At 39.4% G+C, this 21030-nt stretch overlaps 1 protein-coding gene across 5 annotated transcripts in view; it reads left to right on the forward strand.

Annotated features, from left to right (window-relative positions):
• SLIT2 (slit guidance ligand 2) overlaps positions 1 to 16522 on the forward strand; it is a 422038-nt gene extending 405516 nt beyond the window's left edge. For 2 of the 5 annotated variants that reach the window (XM_054030532.1, XM_054030534.1), the window contains 3 exons: positions 8228 to 8516; positions 13362 to 13573; positions 14657 to 16522. In XM_054030532.1, coding sequence (XP_053886507.1) covers positions 8228 to 8516; positions 13362 to 13573; positions 14657 to 14898 — 743 coding nt within the window. In that variant the 3' untranslated portion in view covers positions 14899 to 16522. Of the gene's footprint in view, positions 1 to 8227; positions 8517 to 13361; positions 13574 to 13899; positions 13989 to 14656 lie in introns of all 5 variants that reach the window. The other 3 variants (XM_054030535.1, XM_054030533.1, XM_054030537.1) reach the window with 3 other exon arrangements.
• Positions 16523 to 21030: the final 4508 nt, after the last annotated feature.

Consider the following 21030-nt stretch of genomic DNA (forward strand, 5'->3'; position numbering starts at 1 on the left):
GAGTTCCTGGTAATTCATAACTGTTGTTTTCCGACCTTAAGGATGTGATCCACAGTGCAATATTTATAATTATGCTTTTCCTATTATTATTTAGTTTTAAACAGGATTGGAAAGTGCATAGCATTTCATAGACAAGCCACAGGGGCCTGTTTTTGACTCCTTAGCACCTTGAATAGTCATATATGCCTGTGCAAAATGGGCGTAAATGCTATCATTCTGTTTCAGTGGTGTTTTACATTCACTTTACACTGTAAATATACACACATATAAATGATGGCAAGATGCAAGGCAATGAAAAAAATCACACCCTCCGTTTCTGCCCTAAGGAGCTTACAATTTAGGTTAAATAAGAGCTATGACACAGGGAGAGGACAAAAGGCAAAAGGCAGGAACAGGTGGGATACTTACATAGTAAAAGGTTGTGACAGTTCTTGCTTTCACACTGTACATACTATGGTAGTACTTTTTTCAATAAGAAATATTTTTTGAACTGATACAATTAGACTCTTGTAAGGATAACTGAAATTGTGGGGTTTTTTGAGTATTTGTCCACACAGAACTCACTGTCGGTATGTGTGCCCCATGCGCACGAACCCACACTCTTTAAACCAACAGTGTCCTTTGGGGCTGCTCATGTGCCCTACACACCCATATGCCCCTACAGCAAAGTTATAAAAGGCAGAACACTCCCAATGTCATCGTTCCTCTTCACCACTCATGATAGGAAGTTAGAGCCCAGAGTGTTGTCTTGCTTCCTTGCAGTTCTGAGATAGGATCAGTTTACAATTACTTATTAATTTAGTCTTATTGTAGTTTCTGTAAGTTTCATTTAAGCCTGTTGGCTTTTGTTTTAAAGGACTTTTTCCCTTCTTTTTCTTCTGAGTCTCACTTCAGTACCAAGGAGTAGGTCCAATGGCTGAGAATAGCCTCCAGGCTTTAAAATCTGCCCTGCCTGCAAGACAGCTATGCCTGCCAGTGATGCAAATAGGAAATGCCTGTTTTTATTTAGGGGAGTCTCATATCCCAAACAAGTGTGCTATTTGTAATTATTTTTCTAAATGCACACAGAATGCTCATGGCACCCACTTGAAATTCTTTCTGATGGAAAACTCAGTAAGACATGTCTCTCACTCTGAGGTCCCTCTTCAGAAACAGTGTCCTCGTGCTTCAAAAGCAGGTTCAGCAAGTGCTGTGGCTACAAGACATCATTCCAGGGGTTAAGCCTTCAGATCCTTCTCCTTAATCCTCTTTGGGTAAGGCAGAGGCCCCCCCTTCTGCCCAAGATATAGGAAGGAACAAAAATCTGTGGTCATCATCCCCAGTACTAGCCAAGAGGAAAGCTAACCATCATCATGCCTCTGACTTGCCTAAACTAGCTCCTTCAAAATCACATTGGTACTGTGAGTCATCAGAGATTGTGGGATTGTATTTCTTCTGCAGCAGTTCTAACCCATCCATCTCATGTGACTATCACTGTTTCCTTAGCACCATTTTGGTATCGGTACTGTACGCCACAGATTCATCAGTATTGCATTATGATCAAAATTTATCGGCTAAGACTCCCATGTCAGTACCATTGGCCATGGTAGCATCGTCATCGGTACTGCCTCCTACGTCTGCCATGGCTGCTTTTACATCTCCTGCAGACCTAACCATCTCTCCAGAACCAGTGTCCCCTTCACTAGATGTTTCTCTTTTACCTGTGGTATCCAAATCTGTGCTTGTACCGGTGTTGAAAATGAAAACCTCTTTGCATCCAGCTTCTACAGTACCATTTGCTGCTGTTCATACTGTCATGTCTGAGTTTCTTCCTGTTTCTACACCTCAGGGATTTGACCTCTTTTAAAAGAATTTTATTCATCTGCATCACCATAATCTTTTAATGGCAGCAGAAGCCCTTCTCCTAGATCTCCTCCTCTATGTAGATTGATTCCTGAGAGTAGCATTGGAGGGAGTCCCTCTTGTCACAGATCTCATCCTTCAGAGAAATTTTGTGTTCCCTGGTCTGAAATCTGTAATATGAAGTCCAATAAATACAGTTACAAAGTTCTGCACTTAGGAGGGAAAAATCAAATGCACAAATACAAAATGCATTTGTATGCATTACATGGTTAGGTAGTGGTACTGCAGAAAAGGTTCTGGGGGTTATAGTGGATCAGCCAAAAATGTGATGTGATTGCGAAAAAGGCAAAGTCATTCTGGGGTGTATTAACACAAGTGTTGTATGTAAGACCCGATAAGAAATCGTTCTGCTCTACTCAGCACTTGTGAGGCCTCAGCTGGAGTACTGTATTCAGTTTTGGGTACCACACTTTAAGAAAGCTGTGAACGAATTGGAAAGAGTCCAAAGGAGAGCAATAAAACTAATAATAGGTTTAGAAAACATGGTGTATAAAGTAAGATTGAAAAAACTGGGCATGTTAAGTCTAGGGAAGAGAAGACTAAGGGGCGATATGATGAAAACAGTCTTTAAGTATGTAACAGGTTGTTATAAAGAAGATGAAGATCAGTTGTCCCCATGTCCACCAATGGCAGGACAAGAAGTTATAGGATTAATCTGCAGCAAGGGAGATTTAGGTAGATAGTAAGAAAAACTTTTTGACTATACATATAATTAAGCAATAGAACAGGTTACCCTGTTGCACATGGAATCATGTCCAAGGTTATGGAATCCCTTTCACTGGAGGTTTTAAAGAACAGGTTAGACAAACATTTGTCAGGGATGGTCCAGCGATACTTGCCTCAGTGCAGGGGATGGATTAGCTGACCTCTTGAGGGCCCTTCTAGCCCTACATTTCTATGATTTGATGTGTATCTGTATCTTGGCTGATTTGAGGTCACTCATCACAGCAGATCATCACACAGTTCTACAGCTGTTTTCCAAACTGGGCCTCCAGATCAAGTGAGAGAAGTCCATTCTCACCCCTACTCAGTCCATAGAATTTATTGGAGCAATGCTGTACTCCAGATTGGCAAGAGTGTACCTTTCTCAAAAAAAAAAAAAAAAAAAAAAGTGATGAATCACCTCATTTCATACATTGTCTCATCCAAGAATGTCAGTGAAAGATCTCCTAAATTTACTGGATCATATGGCAGCATGGACATACATGATTCCATGTGCAAGATGAGCCTCTGGCCCCTTCAGGGCTTGATTTATCAGCAAATCAAATGCAGTATGGACTTACTGGGAGATGTTCTTTTGAAAATATGGTCATCTCTGCTTTGGTGGACAGACGTTCAAAATGTATACCAGTGTATTCTGTTTGATCCACCACCTCCTTCAAAGATTCTGGTGATTGATGCTAGGTACTTATTTGGTCTTTCTTCAGATGCAGGGCATGTGGTCCTGAGCAGTGTCTCAGTTGAAAATAAATGTGACAGAGCTGAGGGCCACTCTACTAACCTGGAAGGCATTCCTGGGGAGCAGTAAGACCAGGATCTATGGCAGATGCATTTCTGATTCCGTGGGAAAGAACCTGCTTTATGCCTTTCTTTCCATTCTGCTAATTCCCAGAGTATTCAAAAAGCTGTATCAGGACAAGTGCCAGGTGACAGTGGTAGCTCCAGCACGGTTGCATAAGTTCTGGTATTCTGACCTGATGCATCTGTCCATCAGACCATCTCTTCGACTTCTGAACCTCTCAGACATCATTTTGCTGAACCAAGGCCTAGTGCTCCACCTGATGTTTGCAAATGGTATCTAAATTTTTCAAGGGCGTGATTCATGCATTTCCACCAGTTAAGGTGTTGTTCCTACCTGTGACTTGAATGTAGTTCTCCTGTCTTTGATGGACCCTCCCTTTGATCCCACATCCTACATCATCACATTCTCTATCTCTTCTGCTAAACTGACATTTTTGGTAGCCATCACCTCCACTCTCTGGGAAACTCAGACTTTGATGGCAAAACCCCCTTATATCATTTTTCATAAAGACAAGGTTATTCTTAGACCACATCCAAAATTTTTCCCGAAAATTGGAAAAGTGGTTTCAGGTTTTCATATAAATCAATTTATACACTTACCAGTATTTTTTCCTAAACCTCATGATTCTCCTGCAGAGGCCAAAACAACATAAGCTAGACATTCTTAGAGCTATGTTCTTTTACCTTTTCAGAACAAAGACATTTTGTAAACCATCCAGACTCTCTGTGGCTTTTGGTGGTAAGTCTAAAGGGCAGGCTGTGTGCTGACAAATACTCTCTAAATGGGCTACAGTTAGCATTAGGATATACTATTCATTAAACAAAATACCTCTTCCTTCTTGAGTTAGGGCACAATCTACGAGGGATCAGTTGATAACAGTAACTTGTTTTAGAGGGTCCCTATTTCTCAGATTTGGAGGGCAGTAATTTGGAATTCTATTCATAAGTTCATCACCAGCCCATTGTGGTGCCTTTTAGATCAAATGTCCAATTTGGCTGGGTTGTCCTACAGTCACTATTTAAATAGGACTCCTGTCACTCACCTCCTTGAGAAGTAACTGCTAGCCGCTTACAGTGGGATCTGTGGAGTTCGAGATGCCTTTGTCCACGTGGATCCCATAACCTACCCTCGTTCCCCACTGATATACAGTCCTTACCTGGATTTTTTGTACTAGTGAAGAAATGGAGGAGTGGTTGGGGCAGCTTCCACCTTTTATACACTCACAATAGGGGGCGTGAGGGCATGCAACCTCATGCACAATCCCAGTGGACCGTGCTGGCTAAGAAATTCCAGGCCTGCACATACTTACAGTGGGATCTGTGTGAACTAAAGTATCTTGAAGAACTCCAGTATGTAAGGTAAGTAACTGCTCTTTCTGTTGCTTCTGATTTAGTCCGCGAAGTGACAGTTAGCTAAGGATGGGAAGACCCTTGTTCTTGACTCTGCCTGGGCATAAGAATGTGCTTGTGTGGTTATTGCTGCAAGACTAGTGTCCTAGCAAGGAAACTATATGCATTGTGTATGGTGCATGTGTAAAAATTTTAGGGCTGTCAAGCGATTAAAAAAATTAATCATGATTAATCATGCGATTAAAAAAATTAATCGCAATTAAGTGCACTGTTAAACAATAATAGAATACCATTTATTTAAATATTTTTTGATGTTTTCTACATTTTCAAATATATTGATTTCAATTAGAACACAGAATACAAAGTGTACAGTGCTCATTTTATATTTATTTTTGATTACAACCTAATTCAAATACTGTACTACAATCCCTTTATCATGAAAGTTGAAATTACAAATGTAGATTTTTTTTATTACATAACTGCACTCAAAAACAAAACAATGTAAACCTTTAGAGCCTACAAATCCACTCAGTCCTACTTCAGCCAATCACTCAAACAAGTTTGATTACAATTTGCAGGAGATAATGCTGCCCACTTCTTAGTTTACAATGTCACCTGAAAGTGAGAACAGGCTTTCGCATGGCACTGTTGTAGCCGGCATCACAAGATATTTACGTGTCAGATGCGCTAAAGATTCATATGTCCCTTCATGCTTCAACCACCATTCCAGAAGACATGTCCATGCTGATGACAGGTTCTGCTCGATAATGATCCAAAGCAGTGCGGACTGATGCATGTTCATTTTCATCATCTGAATCAGATGCCACCAGCAGAAGGTTGATTTTCTTCTGAGGTGGTTCGGGGTCTGTATTTTCCGCACTGGAGTGTTGCTCTTTTACGACATCTGAAAACATTCTCCACACCCCATCCATCTCAGATTTTGGACAGCACTTCAGATTCTTAAACCTTGGGTTGAGTACTGTATCTATCCTTAGAAGTCTCACATTGGTACCTTCTTTGCGTTTTGTCAAATTTGCTATGAAAGTGTTCTTAAAATGAATATGTGCTGGATCATCATTCAAGACTGCTATAACATTAAATATATGGCATAATGTGGGTGAAACAGAACAGGAGACATACAATTCTCCCCCAAGGAGTTCAGTCACAAATTTAATTAACACTTTTTTTTTTAACAAGCATCATCAGCATGGAAGCATGTCCTCTGGAATGGTAGCCGAAGCATGAAGGGACATATGAATGTTTAGCATATCTGGCACGTAAATACCTTGCAACGCCGGCTACAAAAGTGCCATGCGAACGCATGTTCTCACTTTCAGGTGACGTTGTAAATAAGAAGTGGTCAGCAGTATCTCCCGTAAATGTAAACAAACTTGTTTGTCTTAGCAATTGGCTGAACAAGAAGTAGGACTGAGTGGACTTGTAGGCTCTAAAGATTTACATTGTTTTGTTTTTGAGTGCATTTATATAACAACAAAAAAATCTACATTTGTAAGCTGAGTGTAGTTTGTAATGAGTGCAGTTATATAACAAAAAAATCTACATTTATAAATTACACTTTCATGAGATTGCACTACAGTACTTGTATGAGGTGAACTGAAAAATCGTATTTCTTTTGTTTATAATTTTTACAGTGCAAATATTTGTAATCAAAAATAATAATATAAAGTGAGCACTGTACACTTTGTATTCTGTGTTGTAATAGAAATCAATATATTTAAAAATGTAGTAAAACATGCAAAAATATTTAATACATTTCAATTGCTATTCTATTGTTTAACAGTGTGATTAATCGTGATTAATTTTTTTTAATCGCAGTTAATTTTTTTGAATTAATCGCGTGAGTTAACTTCGATTAATCAACAGCTCTAAAAATATGAATTCATCATAATGGCTGAATTCTTAAACACACAAAGGTCAGTAATTTCAGAGTGAAGGTTTCCACAGCAACTGTTCCTATGCCCACATTTGTGTATGTAGTAGGTGAGTCTTTCACTATGCTACATGTGTTCATCTCTGACTTTAGAGAAACATTTCTTTGAATTGACTTACATTGTAATATTTGCCTGATATTATTTCACCTGTTGTAATGCACACTTGCTCTCTTCCCAGTTGCTGTGGGAACCTTCACTCAGAAATCCCTGGTTCTTATATTGCAATGTTGTGTTGGTGTCTTTGTTTCATATAGTTTTGTTTGTTCTTTTTGGTAAGGACTGGCTCTGCAGACCATGTCAAAGCAGTTAGTGTTATTTTCTTCTCCCAGCCCACAGGGCTAAGAAACCGGGGAGCAGGTGCTCTCAAGGGAGGGTAGTCCATGTGCAATCTGAGTCAGGGTTGCCTAGGGAATCCTGACTGGGCCTCACTCCCACTCTGTTGCACTAATCAGACTTAAAACTGGCTTGCTTTTAATTTTAGACCAGATCAGTCCTATTCAAACCATGGGAACATTTATTTTCAAGTAGCCAGAAGTTCCGCTTTTATTTGGAGTACGCTGTGACTGCTGTAATTTATTCACCCCAGGAAGTATTAAGCATTCATGAAACAATTATTAGACCAATATGCAAGAACACAGTGTTGTATAGGAGTTCTCATTCTGAATTGAAGACCAAAAATTTGTAAGGATATATTTAATTGCAGTACATATATCTACTCTACCTCGCTCCCTCTCCCCTCCCCCCCTCAGTGGCCTCTGTAACAATTGTAGATTGGAATAGAACTTACAGTTGTGAAAATAATCAGTGATATGTGAATTTGCACCTATCAAGACAACTGAACTTTTTGTGAAATTTTCACGCACAAAATTTCAAATGCAAGAAGTGTGGGCCTGAATTTCAGAAGTGTTGAGCTTCTACAACTCCCAGGGACTTCAGCTGGAGTTGTGGGTGCTCAGCATCTCTGAAAATCAGATCCTATGCTAAATTTCAACACAAACTGTATTTTTAAAATAATTTGTGAATAAAAATAAAGGTTTAGAAAACAGTGTCATCTGTACCTACTAGAAATGGGTCAAAACCAGAACTTCAGACCTAAACTTTTCAGTTCTGTGAGGTTCCTATTTGAATCCCTGAATCTGAATCCATCTCTGCAGTAGAGACCTTTGGTGTAATCCATAACTGAGAGAGGCCTGTTTTCTGGTTTTAGTTTGCATGCTTCTGAACTCTTCAGTTCAGGATGGTAGAAATGTTGTGATCTTGTGAAATGTTCACCTTACATGGATGAAATATGTAATATTTTTTGTTGTTGCCTAACCTGAACCATACTTAAACCACATCTAGATCCAGATATTGAGCCCATCTCTGATAATTGTGTGTTCAATAGCTATGAATGGTTATTTGGGAACAGTTATTTTTAATAAATAAAAACAACAGTAAAAAAAGAATACAAAACTGTTCCTACCAAACAATGTATTCATGAGCTGATGATGTTCATTTTCTAGGCATGCCTGTGAAAAACAATGTTGCAGCACTGCGCCAGTCTCCAGGCCAGAATGGCACCAGCTTCCATGGCTGCATCCGTAATCTGTACATCAATAGCGAACTGCAGGACTTTAGAAATGTGCCACTGCAAGTGGGAATTCTTCCTGGTTGTGAGCCCTGTCACAAGAAAGTGTGTGTGCATGGAACCTGCCATGCTACAAGCCAGTCAGGCTTTACCTGCGAGTGTGAAGGAGGATGGACTGGACCGCTGTGTGATCAGCAAACCAATGACCCTTGTCTTGGAAATAAGTATGTCCTTCCTCAAGACAGAGCTATAATTTAATTTTCTAATGTTAATCTGAGTGTCCTGTTATGTACATTCAATTTAAAGTTCAAATATTTTCAGCAAGATACAAATATACTGTGCATTTAGAAGTAAAAGTTACTCTGGGGTTGGATCACAGCAGTGTAGTCTTTTGCGGGCTGAACTTGAAGAGCACTCAAACTTCAGCTGCTACAGTATGTGACAGCATTCTGTAGTATTTGTGGAATAGCTTGGGTATGCCAATTCATTTTTAAAAAAATATTCTTAATGAGTGAAATTTCCCAGTGCAGATGGTGTGACAAAGTTTCTGTACCTCTACCTCTTAAGCCCCACCAAAGGGCATAACAGATGGTACCTAGGTACTTGTGCACATCTTCTACAATGTGAACTACATTGGTGTGAATAAGACATGAGGAGTGGCATAAGAAATAATCAGGGGGGTTTACAAATGAAAACATATCCATTTCTGTATTCATAATTTTGTTAGAGTATTTCAGAAAAATGTGTTTCATTTTATAAACTGTTTCCCAGCAAGAAGTAAATACACTAATCATAGTTATTTTTTATACTTCCATATTGTCACATGACTCAGCTGGTAGATATTTTTCCCAATGCACAGTCTAACTTCTGTGTTAAGTCGATAATCAATTATGTTAGTAACTCCTGAGTTGCAATTTTGTTTTAATATATTTTGGCTAAACCATTTTAGCTGCATATTCTTGTTGAATATTTTTCTAGATAGATAGATGAATTGATATAGATTGCATCCTCACAAGGTTCTCATTGTTGGGTCATGGGCGCCCAGCACAAGCCAGGTCAGGGACTCCACTAACAAGAAGTGAGGTTCTTACCCACGAAAGCTTATGCTCCCAATACTTCTGTTAGTCTCAAAGGTGCCACAGGACCCTCTGTTGCTTTTTACAAAGCTTTTTAATCACCTACTGGTCATGTACCACAATTTGCTGTTACCTCTACCCGTACAACTTTCTTGACCATAATTGGGTAAGCAACTCACTGTGAGAGCTGCAGTTGAACTTTTGGAACTGTTATCATTGATCTCTCATTGTTGCAATTGGCTCCAAAACATGGGGCTTATTTGTTTTTCTTGTCTGCTTGTTTTTCAGTAGTCCAGCCTACATGACCTAAAACCACCATGTTCCTTTGATGTCCAGTAGATTCACTTTGTGTTTTGCTCAGATTCTGTTGAGTTGTTTTTCAGCTCCTGGGCAGAATGATTTTTAAGTGTCCTTTTTGGCATATTCTGTGATGACACTATTGCCAATTTGAGGCTTTGGCTTAATTATTTCATCACAGTTTTTTTGCACTGACTTCAGAATGTTTCAGTACTCTGAAGTTTATAACTCTACTCCCAAGCCACATCAGTGAAGCTTTAAAGCATTTCAGCACGTAGTGTAGTACCAAGTTCCTTGTTTTTTCACAGGGGTTTCTTGAAAATGAATATGTTTTTTCACGGGGTTTCTTTTCTCGGATGACCCTTTTCTTTGCATCTCAGGAGGAGAAAGAAAGGAAGACCCAGTGGCTTCCAGAAACAGATGCAGCTGCAAGATGTTGATCACAAATTAGCAAGTCTGCTGCATTTTGTGCTTTGGAAGTCAAATATAACATGGAAATGTCATCCATCAAGCTTTGTGTGGGGAGCACCTAAAGACCCAATTAGAGGCACCTCTGAAAGAATTCTATTCGGTTCTGTATGGGTTTCTATACCACTGTCATCACTGGAATGTTTCAACAACTTCCGGTAGTGCATTAAGCGACATGACTAAAATCTGTAATGAGTGGTTTGCTCTTTCTTTCATTGTCTCCCCAAGGGGAAAACCTACATAGTGTTCTGGTTTGGTTTTTTAAGTTTTCATGTACTTTTATGTCATGTTCTTTGAATGTACGCTCCTCTGTGTGTTCATCCTGGAGAAAGCCAGGCTGAAGACATTCACCTTGCACTTGGAATGGAAGAGGGTGATGGTCCTTAGTTCCTGTGATAATTCATTATACAAGCTCAGGCCAGCCCCCCAAGAAGGTTCTAAATCCTCCCCGGGTGATCTTTATTCTTATGGTAGAAAGTTCCATTGTGCCTGAAAAATATAGTTGTTCACCAGAGTGCTCATCTGGAGCTTTTGGCAATATTTTAGATATGTTGGGTCCTGGCCATTGAGCACCTTGAAGATAAGGACCTAGACACTGCACTTGACTTGATGTTTCTTCTACTCCAGTTTGGCCTGGAATGCTTCAAAGGATCTACTGGATCCAAGACTTGGCATTGGCACAGATCCGACTACCTTTTAAATCCGGCAGATCCTCATTACTAGTTGGCTTGATGCAATTTGTATTGTCATCAAACACAACCTCTTTAGAGCATTTCAGGCCTTCGACACTGTCAGCACAACATCGCAGATTGGATGTCCTAAGCTCTGGCTGTTCCTTGGATAATGAGTTGCTTCAACCAGAGGACTAAATGCAGAGAGTGCCACATGAGAGCCAGCAGCCTTGGGACACTGCAGAAGCCATGGACCCTGTGCAGCTCAGCCTGGAAACGTCTGGTTACCACACTCCAAACACATGCAGCATTTGGAGATTACCTGAGGCTAGGGGACTGAATTGCTCCAATCATACAGGTTCAGGAATAACAGGCAGCAGGCCCAGTGCAGAGGCAGCTCAGAGGTCTTGGCATCCTGGGAGTCTTGTTTGCTCTGGTGTTGAAACTCTCAGTATTGAATACATCAATGCAGGCAGAGCTGTGCTATATGCAGTTCATTTCAGCACAGCCTGAGTGGGTTGCAGAAGGCATTGTGCTCAGCCATGGTACAAATGGTGTCAATGACTTATCCAGCAGTATTTCCTACCATGCCTTTAAGCACACCATGCTGAATCAGTCATGTGGGACCTAAAGGTACAATGTGGAGATGAGCATAATTTGGTTTCCACTGATGAGGCTGGAGACAGGAAGGAGAAACATCAGAGTGATTCTGAGTTGGACTGTTGGGATTGGTTTGATCTCCATCCAGGAATCTTCACTCAAATTGTTCCCCTAGAAACAAATATATGTCCAGGAAACTAGTGTATCAAGAAGAACGTTACAGGAAATAAAATTCCTCCTAGGAAGAAAGCCATTGACCCTGTGCCATCAAGTCAAGAGGTGGCAATCAGATAATTCCTGATTCTTAAAAAGAATTAATTCCCCCTGGATTTCAGTCTGTGTTTGGTGAAATAAAATTAAAAATTGTCCTCCTGGGAAACATCATACTTCTTTGAGGGGAATGTGATGGGCTATATGCTCCAGCGAAGTACCTAGGTAACCTCGTAGATGCAGCTCAAGGCAATCTTTAAGGATGCAGTACATCACAAGTCTATTGGAAGAGGTTCATGAGAGCCAGGAGGGGACAGTTTGACCATGTTACAAATGTCGAGTCTCCTGGCCAAAACAGTAATCATAGTACCTATGTCATGTCTTTATAAGATGTGTGATAAAGTTCCTTCTCTATCTTGGTGGGTCCTGCGCTTATTGACGGATTTTCTTGCCTCAGAGATTCACCATGTGGGTTGGGGAACAGCCCAGAGACCTTCCCCTCTGGGAGAACCCACAGTCCAGGTCAATTGGGAGGTTTGGGGTGAACCCGGGCCTGACCTCTACTCCGGGTTCCAGCCCAGGGCCCTGTGGACTGCAGCTGTCTATCGTGCCTCCTGTAACAACTTCATGACAGCTACAACTCCCTGGGCTGCTTCCCAATGGCTTCCTCCAAACACCTTCCTTATTCTCACCACAGGACCTTCCTCCTGGTGTCTGATAACGCTTGTGCTCCTCAGTCCTCCAGCAGCACACCCTCTCACTCTCAACTCCTTGTGCCTCTTGCTCCCAGCTCCTCACACTCACACCACAAACTGAAGTGAGCTCCTTTTTAAAACCCAGGTGCCTTGATTAGCCTGCCTTAATTGATTCTAGCAGCTTCTTCTTAATTGGCTCCAGGTGTCCTAATTAGTCTGCCTGTCTTAACTGGTTCTAGCAGGTTCCTGATTACTCTAGTGCAGCCCCTGCTCTGGTCACTCAGGGAACAGAAAACTACTCATCCAGTGACCAGTATATTTGCCCTCTACCGGACTCCTGTACCCCACTGGTCTGGGTCTGTCACAGATGCAATCTCAGTGGATGTTGAGATCCCAGTGGAAAAAGCATCACTGGCTTCTCATGCAGTCAGGAACTGGAAGGAAGGTTATAGAACCAGAAGGAATAATAGTTAGTGGTGAATGATCACTGAATTTGTGGGGGAGACGGGTATTGTGCACAGCCACCAGGCTTCCACGCCTTTAGAGGGCCAAAAAGCTTTGAGCTAGGGAGATACTGTCCTCACTTGTGTTGAGAGCCCAAAACCTCAGGCATGAGAATCTTGTGAAATGATACTTTCAAAGAAGCGAAATTACAGGTAAGTAACATTTTCTTTTCACTGTTCAAGTTTAATTCTAAGGAATTTGTTCATTTAACTCTCATTAAATGTGTGGGTGCATGAGGAATGCGGGATTTATTTAATTGTGACCTGTACAAGACTTCCATAACACATCTACAGTGGCTGTTTTCTGGCAATAACAGAATAGTGTCCTATACTGCAGCGTATTTTCTGTAAATTTTCATATAAAACAATTATATAAAAAAAAACTGTTTAAACCACTTAATTGCATCTCACTGAAAAAGTGCATTTAAAAAAAAAGTCTCTAAGCAATTGCTTTTTGCGTACAATCCAAAGTATTTGTAGTTAATGTTGCTTAGCCTAAACTTTGATGAATAATTTATTTTTATTCTCTTGGGCTTGTTTCCCCTGTAGATGTGTACATGGTACCTGCTTGCCAATCAATGCATTTTCATACAGTTGTAAATGCCTGCAGGGACATGGGGGAGTCCTCTGTGATGAAGAGGAAGAGTTGTTTAACCCCTGCCAGTCCATCAGGTGTAAACATGGAAAATGCAGGCTTTCCGGCCTTGGGAAACCATATTGCGAATGCAGCAGTGGATACACTGGGGACAGCTGTGATAAAGGTAAATAAGTCAGCATGCTATCATTATTTGGTGTTATAACATGAATAATCAAAACATTGCCAATCTTTTTTTTCACAATAGACATTTGTGTTGTTGTTTTTTTTAAATACATCGTAAAGGGCTTCTCTCAGTGAGAGAAAAATCTAACAAATTTGCCCATTAATTACATATTTACACTTTGAAGATTTTTTTCATCGTGTTTTGCTGTGAAAACATTTCTCTTTTTCCTTTTATTGAGAAGCACATTTTTGCTATATATAACTATTACCTTTTACCTGCTGTATCTTTCTGTATTTATTGTTTCTCTGTCTTCTGCAACTGAGAAGCCAAATCCAATGATTCTGCTCCTAGTTTTATCACAAACTCTACTTTTGACCTCTCAGCTTCAACTGATATATCACAGCGAATTATGCAGGTGAGATGGATGAAAACAGGATGACTTTCTCCCCTACCTTTTTTTTTTCCTTTTGTCTGTCAAAGCACTTCCTTTCTGTCCCCCCCCCCCCTTTTTTTTTTCTCTTACCCCAGCTGGCATTTATTTATTTCGTATTGTGCATCAGTGTGACTACAATAGACTGGTAGAACTTTTAACAGATGTCACATTTTTAGATGGTTTTATACCTCAGTAATTTATGAAGTTAGTGGAATGTGTATAGCCTGTATTAAATAATAGACTGAATAATATTAGACTCCAGAACTAATAAATTAAATTGCATGCTCTATGATACATTTCCCTATGGTAAACAGAACCAGCTGCAAGCAATGTAAGAACAAAGATGTGTATTTGTGTAATAAAGATTTTATCTTCCAATTTTCTTGTAATTGTACTAACATTTTATTTATGGTTTATATATACACACAATATAAACGTTACTGAAAATAAAGGGCACAAAGAAGGTAAAATTCCACATTAAGAAAATAATGCGAGAGAAATCATTTGTTTCTGATCTATAATGAAAATCAAACTCTAAAATAGCAATTGTATTTAGAAGCATGGTATCTTCTTAGCTAAACTGTGTAATATAAACCATTCTGTGACTTGCATCTTTAAATCATACATCATTTTGGTTTTGTTTTTCACAGAAATCTCTTGTCGAGGGGAACGAATCAGAGATTACTACCAAAAGCAGCAAGGGTATGCCGCGTGCCAGACGACCAAGAAGGTATCGAGACTAGAATGTAAAGGAGGATGTTCAAGTGGGCAGTGCTGCGGACCACTAAGGAGCAAGAGACGGAAATATTCTTTTGAATGCACTGATGGGTCCTCATTTGTGGACGAGGTTGAGAAGGTGGTGAAGTGTGGCTGTACAAAGTGCCCCTCCTAAATGTGTCCCTGTCACACTTGTCTTTTGAAAATGTTGTATCCTTATTGACCATGTCGGACTAATTAATGCTTCATAGTGAAAATATTTGAAATATATTGTAAAATACAGAACAGACTTATTTTTATTAAGAGAATAAAGACTTTTTCTTCATTTGCAAAAAGATTCAAGTGCTTGAACTGAGACTTTTCGTAACCGAGAGGAGCTTTGAAGAAAAAAAAAGACCCTTTAACATTGCAACAGTGATGGGAAATGTAACTGCTTTTAACATGGATTCTTCTTTATAACATGCTGAAGATAAACTGATATTATACACATATGACTTCCAACCTACAGCTTATTGATGAAAAATTTACCAGAACATGAGGCTTGTTTTTTCACTTTCATATCAGTATATTTTACTATGTTGACAGACCATACCAATTACTTAGTTATAGATGATGAAGAGTTGTGGGTGAAGGGAATCCGATTATATTGGTTTAACAAATGTATGTGATGCATTTTGTGTGGCATAATTATTAAGCATCTGCAGAAGAGGGGGTGCCCATTTAGTGTATGGGAGCGGTTAAAATGTGAGAATCATGAAATCTCCTGACGATGTGTACTTTTATGTCAGCATGTTAGCAAAAGAAGCATACAAAAAGTGTTTATCTACCCTATTCCAGTATTAATTTTTTTGTAATATAAATGTTAAGGGGATGATAAAAATAGATTATTGATGGATAAATTAGTAATAATATGGATTTTTGTTTCTATGAGTTCTAAACAGCTCTATACAGTATTCGGGTTCATTGAGAAATATTTATTGTATCAAAGTACATTGTACTTAACCTTTTTAGGCATCCCTTTTACTGTTTTTCAATGCTTTAATATATATTAATTTATATTTGTCCTGATATTTTTGTATTTTGTTTAAAAAAAAAAAAGAGACTTAAAAATCAGGATTTTTTGCAATAGAACTAACATAGCATGTCCTCTTGGGGTAAATGTGTTTGGTCTGGTTTTTGTTTTTGTTTTTGTTTTGTTTTGTTGTTTTTTCGTTAGCATCTCACTACTTGGTGTCTGAAACGGAAGTGATAATAGTCTGCAGTTCTCACATACAGCAGACATTCAGGACACCTCCTGAGAACTTGTAACGTATGAGAGAAAATGTCTTTACACTAGATGGCAAATGTATAGAAGTAAATTTTCCCTATATATACAGTACTTACAGAAAATAAAATGGTGTGTAGAAAATGACACTAGAAAGTAGACCTTTACAAATTAATATTCCCTTGGACCTTTTTAAAAAAAAGAAAGAAAGAAAAAAGGCTGTACTATCAAGGACTATGACTTTTTCCAATAATAAAACTACTTTATTGCCCTAATGTTCCCCATGTTAATATGTTGCTGCTAAATTACAATGTAGAACTGGTAATGATTCATAGTGGGTTGTATTCTTCTTTCAGTAAATCCCAGGATACCCTGTAAAAAATGCAGATGTTTTTTCAATTTTATTTTTTTTATTATTTTTTTTTTTTTTACAGAAGAAGTTAGATGTACATGTGTAATGCAGTGTGCTTTGTCTTATTTGGACTGATATCAGTAATACTACTGATGTTTGTAAATTAAACAGATATTTACTTCATTAATAGCTCTTATTTGTGTTCTTCTGAGGAGTTAAATTGTTTAACAGCTTTTAATTAAACATCTGTCGTCACAAAGAATATTTGGGGGGAAACAAAGTAAAACCCAACACCCATCTAGTGTGTTAATTGCTACTTATTCTAATTTAATAGAGTACGATGTGTACCCAACAATCTAAACACATAAGTAAAAGTTCTTGCCCCACGACCATGCAATCTTAATCACACTGATACAATACAGAGTCAGTGTTAAGCACAAGAAGCCTATATTTTGATCAGCAAGGAGAAAGGTGAAAAGGTTTTTTTTTGTTTTGTTTTGTTTTTTGGATTTTTTTTTTAAATAAGTAAATTTGAAAGTGGAAAAGGGAAGTGAAGGTGTGTGGCACAGAAGAAACAGAATGCTGTTTTAAGGTATGGCCTGAGACAAGACAGGATAGGAAGTAGTTATGCAGAAGACTAAGAGCAATATGGAGAGCAAGAAAACAATTAGGAAGCAATGGGAGCAGAGATGTACATAGATTAAAGTTTGTCCTCAGCTCCAAGGCTTCACGCAAAATGCTTGAAAATGATGTACACAAAGGAAGCCAGAGAAAGGACTTGGGAGAGGAGGCATTATTCTGAGCAACAAGAGAATTAAAAGGTATCGGTTTTATAACTTACTAGGAAAATATCATAGGGACTATTGTGATTTTCTAGTCTGACCTCTTGTATAAAAAAAGGACATAAAACTTCCCCAAAATAATTTCTAGAGAACATTATTTAAAGAAAATCAAATCTTGATTTAAAAATTCAATGATGGAGAAATTGATCCAATGGTTAATTACTCTCTCTGTTAAAAATGTATGCCTTATTTCTGATCTGAATTTGTCTAAGTTCAACTTCCAGCCATTGAATCATGTTACACCTTTCTCTGCCAGATTGAAGTGCCCATTTTTAAATATTTGTTCTCTCTGGGGATACTTAGAGACTGTAATCAAGTCACCCCTTAACCTTCTCTTTGTTAAGCTAAATAGATTGAGCTCTTTAAGTCTATCACTATAAGGCATGTTTTCTAAGCCTTTAATCATTCTCATGGCTCTTCTCTGAACCTTCTTAAATTTATCAACATCCTTCTTAAATTGTGGGCAACAGAAATGGACACAAAATTCCAGCAGCGATCACACCAGTGCAAAGTATAGAGGTAAAATAACTCCTCTATTCCTATTTGAGATTCCCCTGTTTATGCATTCCAGGATTGCATTAGCCCTTTTGCCACTGTGTCACACTCAGAGTTCGAGGTCAGCTGATTATCCACCATGACTTTCAGATTTTCAGAGTCACTTTTCCCAGGATAGAGTTCTCCATCCTGAAAGTATGGCCTGCATTCTTTGTTTCCTAGATTATATGGGTTTTTTAGCCATATTAAAATGCATGTTGTTTTCTGGGTCCCAGTTTACCAAGAGATCCAGATCACCCTGAATCAGTGACCTGCCCTCTTCCTTATTTACCACTCTCTCCATTTCTGTCATCTGCAAACTTTATCATTGATGATTTTATTTTCTTCCGAGTCATTAATAAAAATGTTAAACACCATGGGGGAGGCGGGGAGATGAGCTGGCAATCGCGCCTCCAGCTCCAGAGTGGTGGAGGGTGAGGGTTGGGGCTTCCCCCTGCAGCAGGGTGAGCCACTGCTCGTGGCTTCAGCTCCTTAGCGGGCTGGCAAGATTTGGGGCTTCACCCCTGTAATGGGGCACCGAGACTAGTGTGTGATTCATTTCAACTGTTGGTACAACATACTGCTGTGAATTGCTGTACTCCGTAATGAAGTTCGTAAAATCGAAACATTGTGCAGTCCTTACAAATCAACATCTGACCAAGCTCCTCCATACCGCCTTGACAACATATCAACCAGATTTCCAAAGATTTTCGACCAGGATGGAGACCCACAAGCCCTCTAGCTCTAGCAGTAATTAGCTGTGATACAGTAAGTAGGATGTTAATATTTTTAAAAATGCATGTGTAAAGGTTGTTCGTGTCTTGCAGCTCTCGAACATTTGAAGATTATCATATGTGGCTCAGAGGGTCGGTAAGTTTGGCTACCCCTGATATATAGGATACAGAAAAGAGGAAAAGGAAGAGTTGTAGTCCTCTTTTTAGTCCTTCACTGGTCCAGAAGGCAATTTGGACTTGCTAGACAGCCAAGGATCCCAGGTTATATCTGAAGAGAACACCAGACCTCTTGAAGAAGGGACTCTGTCATTCAGACTGGGAACACCTACAATTAACAGCCTGGGCATTGGAAGAGAAGTATAGTTCAGCATGGAGTCTCCATTAGCCTGTAATATAGTTTGGTATCCAGACAGAACTCAAACAGGATTTCATTCATTGATCTGGTAAAATTTACATTTCAGGTGTGAGAAGAAACAAAAAACTCATTGCAGTGCCAGTAAAATGGGGGCCTGATCATGTTTAATCACAATGACAAATTAGACAATAAGATGTGGTTGGCCTTTCTAGTTGCCATTACCTCTAAAAGGCAAATTTTGGAATTAGTTTCCATATTCATACAAGAATCTCACTGCCTTTGTATACAGAAAAGGTTATTCATATAGCTCCAGAAACCTTTCTGTTCAAGATAAATTCCTCTTTCCACAGTTCCTGGGAAACAGCTCTCCAATCATTTTGCTCTAACTCTTGGAAGGTTGTGGTATAAGTGAACATTCTTAGAGCTTTAAAGACACATCTCAAGCATATGGAATACATATGCCAGTTGTATCCTATTCATCTCATTCTATTCAAAATTCCAAGGCCTTATGGTTGCTGATAGCAAGATGTAAAAATCATGCACCAGTTGGCATGCTAGGCATCTGGGAAACTATTCACAGCAGTCCCTAGAGGCACTGGGAGAAAAAGTATATGAGCCTCATCAGACAAAATTTTGTAAAGTTACCATTGTTCTGCAAAGGCATCATTTGATAGGAACCTGCTTCCAGGTTGGTTCCCACATAACTCCTTAATTTACAAAGTTCTTGCTTTATTGAGATGGTGGGGGGACGACTTCCATTCCTGCCTATTATTGTAGTATAATAATTAAACTCTGATTGTCCTTTCCCTCCCTACTTCCAGGATTCACTGCTTGCTTCTTCCCATGGGTAATGGAAGAGGAGTAAAACTGCAACAGAATGAGAAATATCTTGCCTGATAATTTTTTTCTGTTAGCACTTTTCTCTGAATTCAACCCACCCGGGTAGTCTGGTAAATGACCAGAATAGAAAATTTCTTGAAAGGGAGAATTTTATCAAGTTGTTCCATAGTGTTTCTTCAGCTATAATAGAGCTCTTCTGGTAGCCTGAGCTGAAGGGAGGAGCTTAGTACACTCCTGGAGCCTCCAGCAACAATGGACTGCCTCCGAATTCCACAGTTGGGGGCTTTAGTCCATGAGTAATGAATTCGGGGAGAAGCTGCTAACAAAGAAAATTATTAGGTAAGAAATTCCTCATTCCAGTGTAATAAAACACAGATGGGAAAAAGCAACCCAAAGAGAGAGTTAACAGCTATATTCACTATTCTCATGAGATTAACTCAGGGTTGGAGGGTACGTTCCTGCTGCTTCTGTTCTGGCCAGTGTCCATGGGGTGATAGCCAGCAAAAGAACATGACCCGAGGAAACGTATTTGGTCAGTGCTGAAAGCCATTTGTCAGTCTGAGAAAAAACAGTCATCCCTTGAACGGCACCCCGACCTTTGGCTTTCTAGCATTCCCACAAAATTGCTCCAGGTCTGCAGAGTGATACCCATGCTGCAGGAGTTCTCACCCCTGGGAACAGGCTTCAGAATTGCTTCCCAGGCCCATAGCTTCATTTCAGCATGCTGATCTTTTCAGTGTTTTCTGCCCTCTATGTTTTGAAATGTCTTTACATTTCATTTTGCCTCAGAGGTAAACCAGCCTGTACTGAAAAGAGCCTGCTGTACTGAGCCTCCCTGTTTAATCTCATTAGCTGCCTTACACTAAATGCAGGATGTCCAGCAAAAGCAGTAGAGACTTTTCTTTATGCTCTTTTCCCAGGATGCACTACCATTTAGGGAACAGAGGACTTACCTTGGGATGGGGGCAAGAGAAGGAGTGCATAGCTCAGTTGACCCTCAGTTCCAGCTATGCACAGTAGCAGATAACATGTATAATAGACTAGAATTCTTTTTCTCCTTACAACTAGGAAAGCATTATATTAACTCTTTCCCGAGCATTTTATTTGTGTCTATCAGTGCATATTCATATATTTTAAAAAGAAAAAAAGAAAATGTAAAGTCCTACATCTACCCAAGATGCTACCTCTCATTATTTTTTCTCACGATTCATGAGGTCTCTACCTCAGAGCCTCTCCCTCAAAGTCCTTACTAAGTCTACTATTCTCTTCCTGAATTTTATTAAGAAGGCAAAGCACTGATCTGGATTCCCCAAAAGATTTTTTCCATTATGCAGCACATGTAGTTTAGCTGTGGAAAAATAAGGAGACTTCCAGAACTACTACTCA

This window comes from Malaclemys terrapin, chromosome 5 (genome assembly GCF_027887155.1).
Source record: "Malaclemys terrapin pileata isolate rMalTer1 chromosome 5, rMalTer1.hap1, whole genome shotgun sequence".
Lineage (NCBI taxonomy): Eukaryota > Metazoa > Chordata > Testudines > Emydidae > Malaclemys > Malaclemys terrapin.